Below are 10,090 nucleotides of genomic sequence, written 5' to 3' on the forward strand. Positions count from 1 at the left end.
TTCTATCACCAGCCAAATACCGTAACCACAGGCATGCCTGTTTGTTTCCAATAAAGCCATCCCAGTCATTTAAAAATGGTCTTTTCCTAAATAGCTTTTCCAGCTTAGCTGTCTGGTTCACAAGCCCTTGGAGATCTGAAGCAGATTAAATCTACAAACACAGTCATAACTTTTGTTTATGGAATAGGAAAGACTCAAAGAGGGCTCTAAGTGATGATCAGAATAGGATAGGAAACTGACATCAGTTAAAGGGCTTAAGTCAAAGAAATACAATTTCTAAACTCTGCAAATAGCTATTATGGTAAAAATGCTTCTTATGTCACATTGTAAATATTAAGTAAATACATAAAATACAAATTCTAAGTTATTAAGAGCAATGGTCACAGAGTAATGCTTTTAATACTCTTTTAAAAAACATTTTTGAAAGTATTTATATGAAATATCTAAAAAGTTTAAATGTACTCAGATTTTATGGTTATAAACTTTTGAACACTGTTCTGCATGAAATAAAAAAAGCTACGGCATTTCTCAAATTTCTGAATAACAGCCAAATAAATACAAACAATTTCATCCTTCATGTAAGTATCCACTAAGAGGTATACAATCAAGATTGAACTGTACTTGTATTCTTAATTCATTAGTGGAACTTGAAGGCCCTCTTCTGGATTATAAATTACTGCATGGCCAAGCAAAGTACATGGAAATGACAAAGCCAATCAACACTATGAAAAGATAAATATCTTATATATTTTATTCATATTATTACCAACTTCATTTCCTGGTTTTCACTTGCATCTGCCCATCTGGGTTACTGTAATTTAGGAGCTGAGAACAACTTCTTAGTGGATTGTTATAAAGTATTCCTTACACTGATATTCACAAGAGGAGTGGACAGTCCAAGGAGAGCCGTGGAGAGTTTCTCCACAACTTTGTATGAAGGTGTTGTGCAGCCAAGTGATATTTGCTTATCCTGATTAAGCAACAGCACACAAAACCAGACATGTGATTGTGTGTTATGTCCCTGTCTACACAGGTAAGAAGCTTTCAGAAACTACCTCTAATAATCTGGCTTGTGCTAAGATAGGAAAAAATGAGGAAACATTTGCAATGGTCCTAAGTCTTCAAGGACTGTAAAATTTCTTTATATGCCTTTTGAATAAATATACACACACAGATTGCATAGGACTTAAAAATGTAACCTTCCAAGAGAGTTACTTGCTTGCCTAAGCAAACATTTGCTATTGAAAAGCAAGATGCTTCTCCATACACAGAAGAAAAAAAAAATCTAGAATGTGCTGTACAAAAGCACCATTTTAATGGATCTGTTTGTAAACAAGCCAAGTGGACTTGAACCACCAATTTCCCTCTTTCTAAAATCAGCCATTTACTCTTTTGTCATGATAACAAGAAACCATAAATATAGAAATGCAGGAACAGGTACTAAGTATTCTATTAGTAAAAACTCTGCACAGAATATTAAACATAGTTTGATTGAACTGTGCATTTTAAAAAAGCAGCACGCTGAAGAAACCTTCACATATAATTGTTTGGTAAGTTTCTGTGTCCCACCAGCGTAGGGCTACTGACGACGATCCTTTTTCCGTACTTTTGATTTTGGTGCTGCCAAGAGACAGGAAAGGAGAAGAATCATCAGAAGTGAATTACAGTAATTCCAGTGCCAACATTCTTTAAAATGAGGTTGGGAACAAAATGGATGCATTAAGGTAAAACCTACCATTGGGATTTTCTTGTCTGTAGAAAGCTTTTAACAACTGCACTGCTTCTTCAGCACGATAGCCAGAAGAGCACTGTTCAAATTAGAATGATATTAGTGAGCACATCTGAGAATAACATATTCCATGCTTCACAATAATGTCTTGAGTACAGAATAATTTTAAACAACCTTATTGTCAACTTAGGGGTCAAAAAAATCTGCTTTACAGGTTTTATACCTAATACATTTGAAAACCACTATATTGAGGCTTAGTAGAGTAAGTAATCTCCCTAATAGCTTAATAATAGGCAAAACAAATTTTCTTAGTAAATTATGTAAAATTTTTATGCAATCTACAATTTCTTTCTCATTAATGTGTTTCCAACCTCTCATACTCCTCAAGCACTTGGAAACATAAGAGACATACACCTAGGTATTTGCAGATAAGATTCCTAAGAGAAAGCACTCATCCACATATCTATTCCTAACAGTCACCTTTCAGATCTTATTGGTCCAACTAAAATACTTTTCCAGGCCATGAACACTAGTGACAAAGCATTCAAATGTCACTCACACTAAATAAATCTTCACCCCTACTAGAAAATAAATAGTTACTTCCTATACATTCCACTGCAGTTGCCTACAGAAACAAAGGATTCCTAGTACCAAGAACTATCTTTCTGTCTCCTGAATGTATAAAAAAATTTAATACCACATCCCAATGTTAGCAAATGAACACTCTTCCAATATTGACTACATTCATTAATTCAGATGTTAGTCTCACTGACACACTGACAGAAAGATGCCTAATATGTTTACACTGGAGTGGCAAACAGTATTGTCTTGCTGACTGAAATTCTTTGAGCCTTGAGCCTATGGTGCTTATTTACAATGCTGAAATACATTACTTGTTTTTTACATTCATTAAAACATTAACAGGAAATGTGGAAAAGAACTCCAGAAATCAGTATCACTGTATAAGGCAAGATCACATACAACTGTGACTAATGCAATAAATAAAATGGTATAAATACTCTCTACATGTACGTATGGGTACATAGGTAGTATTATGCTGTAAAGCACCTAGATTTATTTACACTCTACCTCCACTGAATGCTTGTCCAGCCTTTCTACCATTACAAAGATGCCTAAATCATCCCAGACACTGTACAGTCTTTCAGTATCCCTACTATGCAGAAAGTTTCTTGATACCTAAAGTGAATTTCCTCTGCTACTGTTGCAGTTCAAATTTTTGGGGGATTTGAATACATGAAGTAGTCTAAGCTAATACATTATACCTCATAAACACACAGACTGAAAACAAAAAATACAATTATTTCCAGTAGCTCAGCTAAAACCCAGTAATTTTCTAAATTGATGTTACTTGATATTTATTATGTGTTTGTACATTCTGCAGTTTAAAATAATTTTCCCTCATCTCTTCCTGCAGCATATGCTTACTGTTCTAAGTATTACACATATTTTAGATATATTTAATTCTTATCTTGTTCCACAAGCATAATTCTTTCCCTTACCCTTTGATATATCCTTTAAAATAATTTAAGACCTTCATCAGGGTTTTCCTCAGTTTTCTTTTCTTTAAGGATGTAATTTTTTTTACATTATTTTCTTATTAAGCCAAGTTTACTTGACTTACATCATCTTCTGTCTTCCTAAAGTGATGCATAACATTCTCAAAGCCTAGTAACAAAGCCAGGCACAGCACCCTAGCTGGAAAACAAAGGGAAACATTTTACAGCCTACTTCAAATGGGTCTCCTGAGTCCACCATATCATCAGATGAGATGCTCAAAACGGAGCCACAGCCTCCAAATCGCTCATTTCGACAGCCATACACAACCCGTGGAATTTATGGGAGTGAGTCAAGGTATTAAGTGAAGTACAAAAGCCTGATCTAGGCAGTCATCAAATTTCCTAAAATGTGCTTGTACTCTTCAAACTAAGTTAGTCTGAGCTACAATTCCTTCCTTGTAAAATCAGAACTTTTGAATGATGTAAGATGTATTGCTGAAGATGCACATCCAGCCTTTTTCAGAAAAGGGAAAGCATGAATCCCCAAAGCAGGGGCACACAAAGACATGGTTTACTGATTGATACAACATTCAAAACTGAGCACTGAACTGCACTTAGCTCATTTCACATGCTGACAAACATCTTTAAAATGTATTTTTAATCTCTAAGAGCAGTTGATTGTCATAACTGCACCATCTCTCTTTCACTCTTGAGTCTCTCACTGTTCACCATAGAGGTGGGTGCAGACCCTCAAACCACACCTCGTGGCTTTCCCTGACTCTGTCAAGCCCTTCTTTGTGGGCTCAGTGCCAAAGGAGTAATGGTTTGATACAGAGTTTCCCAGTGTGAGTCAGCATGAAAGGATACTCATCAAGCGCAGGGCAGCTGCACACATGATACAGGGCTCTACAGTTACATACAACACCAACTGTGGAAACACTTCCCTGTAATCCCTCTTGTGTTGCTTGCACCAGTCAAGGACCTGGTCGATTGCCACCATTTCTGCATGTCGAGTAGCCTACAAGATAAAAACAAATATTTTCTTAAAAGTTTGCATTTATTCACTTTTGTTATAAAAGCAATGTAATGCTCTTTGCTGGTTCAAGTTGCAAAGAAATTTCATAACCACCCAGACTGCAGAAAAATTACTTAACCCAAGAAAGAAAATATTCAACCCCAACCTCTTGTATGTAGCACACAAGATTTACAAATGCCAGTTTTTTCTACTTTTTCCCAGGCAGAGGAGCATGGTCAGAAGTTCTCCTCTCTTAGTCATGCCAGCACAGTGAAGCAAGACTTGAAAGCTCTACTTGAGGTTTAAGGGACACACAAAGTGCACTGGCACAACTGATGTAGCTCATATCCCACTCTACTTCCAAAAGCAAGAACACAGGCTGGATTACTTTCTCTGGAAAATTAACAAAATGCTCCTCGCTGGTACCTTTTCCTCCCTCTGACAATATTACTGTGCTCACAAGGAATTAATACACTGTGAACATGCAACAATTTCAGTATGTTTCTGCAACTGCCCAGTCTGCTCTGTACACACAACATTCTCACTTTGCCTCAGGTTTAATGCTGCCTAGGGGTACATACATGTACAGTAAGCCCCTCAAGTAATAAGCAGGGATTTCAGCATACAACTGATCACAAAAACACAAAGGAATGTTGATTTCTCTTTTTTTATCCAAGATAACAGAACGACTAGTATCTCAATATCTATGGCACAAAACCCAAAACAATCAGTAATGTCATGGTAAAATGTCTGCAGCACTGTGTTATGCCAATGAAATGTCACAACAAAAATTTCACAAAATACTTTTGAAAGGACTCTTCAGTTAAAGCCTGATGCTTATTTGAATCAAGACTATTAGTATTTTCCTTCTTCTTCTATCTTTTCTGAAAAAAAAGATATTTTTGACACAAGCATTAGAGTAAGACTTAATCAATCCAGATTATACTTGCACTTCTCTTTCATGTGTCCGTATATGACCCTTGATAGTTTCCTCTCAAAACATGAACTTGGGTTAATCTTTTAACACTGTGAAAATCTGTGGTGATAGCAGTGAAATGCTCCACAATACATGGCAAAAGACTCATAACTTACTGTTATTTTTAATACTGTTTGAAAGCGTTTCAAAACTCCTAGAAAGGCCATGCAGCTGCAGGTCCTACCAATATCTGCAGCAATAGAAGACAGCTACACAAATGAGATTACACCAATATAAAATTACTACACACCAGGGTACCCATATCTTAAATAATATGCACTGTTTTGGTCATCTCCTGTCTTGAAGACACAGGAATGTCAGGACAAATTCACCACAGGGTGAGACAGGATTATCCAAGTTACAGAACAGTCTCCATTTTAGAGACTAATTAGACTGTGGCTCCTAACAGATACAGTCATTAGTTTTCTTAATAAGAGGACTACAGTAGAGGTTTTTAAAATACTCAAGAAAAATGTGGAAAAATAACAGTTATAACTGTGATTTATTATTTCTCATAACAAGTGAGCACCCAATGAAATTATCAGGTAGCAGATATAAAACAAACAAAAGGAAGTCCACTTTCACAAATCACATAATTATATTGTGAAACTCATTGCCACAGGATGCTATGGAAGCCGAAAACATAAATGAGTTCAAAAAAGGTTTAGACAAATTCATGGAGGATATGTGCACAGACAGCTATCAGAAACAATGATCCAGATATAGTCTTGGACTCTGCAAGTCCCTAAGGTATTCACTTTTAGAAGTGGAAAGAATGTGCAAAGGGAAGGTTTATGCTACTCCCTTCTTGCTTTTTGAGACCCTTCCTTAAGCATCTGTTGAAGGTCCCTCTTAAAGACAAGATATAAGGGAAAAAACTGACCTTTCTAGGTGTGTCTTAAGATTTTGTTTTGTATTAAGCTATGACTAGATAGCCTTTTTTTGACTTGCAATGTATAAAATAACATACAAGAGGGATTATTTTGATTTTGAATCACTGACTCAACTCATAAGCTTAACTTGCCAAATATTACACACTATTTTAAAGCCAAGAAGGCAAAAGCAGTTTACGAGTAGCTAGGGAAAATGAGAATTGTTACAGTGGCAAACGGTGTACCAAGGAAAAAAAACTGACTCAGTGTACCCCAAACTGTGGCAAACGTTTCACTGACAAGATAAAGACATCACCACTGCCCTAAAAAGCTTACTTTCTAAATTTTAGACCATAATTAACAGGTGAGACTCAAGGCATCCAAAGCTCAAAGTTCTCTGTTATCTTGTGGCTTCACTACACAAACAACACTTGATTTTCAATTATCCGGTACTGTGCCTGCAAGACACTTGCTGCAATGACCCAACAAAGAGGAGACACCCATGTGTACAAACAAAGGACTTAACACAGAGCATTTTACTGGGAAGTGAATGATTGCATCACTTGTGGGAATTAAGATGCCAAAATCACACTTCTAGCTGGGGAAGATCACGTATGCTGTAAGGGAGAAAATTTTCAGGTTGGTCTGAGGCAAGACTGTGAACAAGCAAGTGTGTGAACAGCCAGAGGGAACACAGCACTGGCACAAGCTTGGGAATGAATCGCCAGGCTGTCTAAACCCAGTGTCTTACACAGACATTTGCTGCACTGTTGCCCAATGAAGACAAGCAGTGTCATGTCTAACTATTTTGAAATGCTGATGCCACAGCCATGCTCCTAAAAAAAAAAATAAACCAAACACAGCTGCACACAAACTCCCTTCTTCCAAAAGCAGAAGCATTCTTTTCCCAGAAGAATGCAATGATTAGTAATTTTGCAAAGAACTTCCACAGAGTAAGCAGCAGTATTTCTGACATTGATGTGTTCTGCTGTGGACATGGCAGGCAAAAAAAAAAAAGGGGTTCAAGGTGACAGGAACCAGCCTGAAAATACTGGAGTTTTTGGCAACTAAATATTTTTGCCAAAATGAGCAGTTTAGGAACGTAATGAAAGAGGGCACAAAGACACTACTAGCTCCTAACTTCAGCCCGTTACATCAGAGGATGCAGGGACCTGCTGAAGGAGAAGACAGAATTTATTTGACACCAGGCTTGGAGGCAAGCTGATTCCTGACCAAAGCAAAATTATAGGGGAGGACTGAAGATCTAACTGGATAAATGATCACTTTTTCAAAGCAGGAACAAAGTTTTAATGAATTAAAAAAAGTCAGTAGTGTTATAAAGCTGCATTTTGGAGGCCAGAAAGCTGCCAGTCTCACAGCAATGTTTTAATGCATCAAGACAGAATAATGCATGAGTGAAATCTTCACAGCAAACAGAGTCACTGTAATGAAAAGCAGAAAGGACAAGTGTCATACAATACTGACACCTATAGATCCAGGAGGGTCTCAAGAGTAAAACAGGCAAGATAACAAACTTTTGAAAGTAGTGTTATAAGGACTGGTCCTTATAAAAGGTAAATTAAACAAAAAAACAGTAAGATAGCTGACACTAAATTAACCTAATAACTTTCTTTGACAAATGTTTTTTCTAGGCAAACGAAACACCAGCCTCTTTGGACATCTCCAGTGCATCTGGCACAGCACAACCTGTGAAATTATTGTGAGTGGGGAAAACAGCCTAATGCAAAAAATGTAAGGTGAGCAAGAAAAGAAGAGACATTGCATCGACAGGGGAAATATTTGTCCACAGAGATTTTTCCAGTGTCATTACCATAGGCACTCAAAGATCATTTGGCTTGAATGTTTTCAGTTGTGTCATTGGCATTAACTGGAAAAACCTCTACAGAAAACAGCTGATGATGTGATGCCTTTTATATGATGAAAAATACTACAAGAAGTGACAGGGTGAGAGTGTCACTCAGGAGGTGGATGGCCTTCTAAATAGGAGTAAAATAAAATTTCGAAATAACAAACCAAGAATAACAAAACAGTATAAAGACCAAGGAAGCTCCAGAAAAGATGGATGGACCTTTCTTCCAGGGAGAATGTGAAGTACTATTGTTCTCAAACAATGCACAATTCCATCTGGAATAAAATACAGAGTTCTGGTTAAGTGAATTCAAGAAAAAATTAATCAAAGCTGGAATGGCTATGTAAAAGAATTATTATAATGAACACAGAAAGCAAGCCTGTCTTCTGAGAGGAAATTAAACAGTTGGCAGGGGAAAAAAAAAAGCTGAAAAGGAGTAAGACTTTAAATACATCTAAGCTGTGTAAAATAATGGAATGATGCTGGCACAAGAACAGGGAGATATAAACAGAACATAAAAAGTTTGAAACTGGAAATCAGACATTTTTTAGCTATCTGAGGAATGATGTTCTGGAAAAGTCCTTCAATATATGGTGGGACAAGAAATTAGTTTTAAAACAGACCTTGACATTTATGATGTCTGCTGGAACTGCCTCAATGGTTCAAGAGGATTAGTTTTTTTTCCCCAGGATGGTCCCTAAATAATGCCAGAAATCGTTAGGAGAAAACTGAAAACAATTTCCGACATTCGCATTTCAAAACAAGTACTTCTTTCAAGCTTACATTTTTTTTCAGACTACATGGAGCAATTACATATCTGATGAAAAATTTAGAAGCACTAAGTACCCAGCATTTCAATCACTAAAATATAAACATCTATGAAAATTGAGCCACAAAATAACTGAAACTTGAGCTTAGCAACAATTCAAAAAAAGCTTGGCTTTCAAAGATATTAAACACATTACTGTTTCCCAAATCCAGCTGATTTTTTTTTAAAATCGGGCTACTTGCATTTTAGTATGTACCTTCAGACAGCCCTGATACCAAAAATGCTTGAAAGCTTCCCTGACATTTTAAAGTTGATTTTGATTTTGTTATAGTCTTGTCAGTTATGTTCTGTCTGTTTATTAACATGCAATTTCTACACAATATTAATATCTCTGGCATGATCTTCTCAAGAAGTGCTCGCTACCCCAGTGTTTACAATGGTGTAATGTGAGATACCTAATTTCTCTGTCATCTGGCTTTCTTAAAACTGTATTAGAATCTTCTTAATACATTACAGATTGTCCTGCAGAATAAGTTACTATAATGATTGATCTTTACTGTTAAATTTTTGAGCTTAAAAGACTCATTTTAACTTTTTATTATGTTTTCAGATTTCAGACATCTAATATAAATTACAGCCACAACCCTCAGTCAGATTAATTTGTACAAAGCTTCCAGTTGTACAAAATCCCTGTTGGCATTAATGGGTATCTCAGCACCAGATCTTATAGCTAATTTGACAGCTAAAGTTGCAACAGGTCTAAAATCTACAGGAAAAAAACTTTTTTTCTGTTTTTGGCCTGCAGACAGAACTTAATCAGGAAAGGCTGCAGAGTAATTTCTCATTCTTAGCCCAGGTGACTTTCAGAGAGCACCTTTGAGACCCAGCAAGAGGACAGCGCGGCGCAGGGCAGGGGCGGGAACGCCACGGGTCCCCGGGCCGACCTCAACTCACGTTCTTCGTCTCGTTGACCTCGTTCCTGCCCCTGCCTATGACCTCGCCGTTGTAGACCAGCAGGCAGCCCACGGGAACCTCCCCTTTCTCCAGCGCCTCTTTGGCCTGCGGGACAGACAGACAGACAGACAGACTGGCGAGAGGCACAGGACAGCGTTACAGCAGCGGGAGGAGCTCCCGTGGCCCCCATTCCTCCCCACCCTCCCCGCTGCCATGAGGGTTCCTGGGGCTCCCGAGGTTTCCCCCGCGGGACCTCGGGAGCCCCGGCCCACACTGACCACGTCAAGCGCCTGGTCCATCCAGGCCAGCACGGCCACATCCCCCTCCTCGGCCATGCCGGGCCCGGGCGCTGTTTCCGGGGCACCGCGGGCGGTGCCGCCGCCGCCTC

At 38.0% G+C, this 10,090-nt stretch overlaps 1 protein-coding gene across 1 annotated transcript; it reads right to left on the bottom strand.

Moving 5' to 3' along the window:
• Positions 1–733: 733 nt before the first annotated feature.
• Positions 734–10,089, bottom strand: ADAT2 (adenosine deaminase tRNA specific 2). The gene is made up of 6 exons (XM_033054511.2): positions 9,981–10,089; positions 9,703–9,807; positions 4,114–4,264; positions 3,479–3,585; positions 1,736–1,808; positions 734–1,620 (listed from the first exon to the last, which is right to left on the bottom strand). The coding sequence occupies exons 1-6, from the start codon at positions 10,035–10,037 to the stop codon at positions 1,580–1,582; spliced, it is 534 nt and encodes a 177-aa protein (XP_032910402.1). The 5' UTR covers positions 10,038–10,089; the 3' UTR covers positions 734–1,579.
• Position 10,090: the final 1 nt, after the last annotated feature.

This window comes from Catharus ustulatus, chromosome 3, assembly GCF_009819885.2.
Source record: "Catharus ustulatus isolate bCatUst1 chromosome 3, bCatUst1.pri.v2, whole genome shotgun sequence".
In the NCBI taxonomy this organism is placed as follows: Eukaryota; Metazoa; Chordata; class Aves; order Passeriformes; family Turdidae; genus Catharus; species Catharus ustulatus.

Excerpts from the sequence above, each read along its gene's own strand:
- ADAT2 (XM_033054511.2), bottom strand. The coding sequence starts at position 10,037 with ATGGCCGAGGAGGGGGATGTGGCCGTGCTGGCCTGGATGGACCAGGCG. Across the intron at positions 9,808-9,980 it reads TGGACCAGGCGCTTGACGTG|GCCAAAGAGGCGCTGGAGAA; the intron begins GTCAGTGTGGGC and ends TCTGTCCCGCAG. Across the intron at positions 4,265-9,702 it reads AGGTCAACGAGACGAAGAAC|GCTACTCGACATGCAGAAAT; the intron begins GTGAGTTGAGGT and ends TTTATCTTGTAG.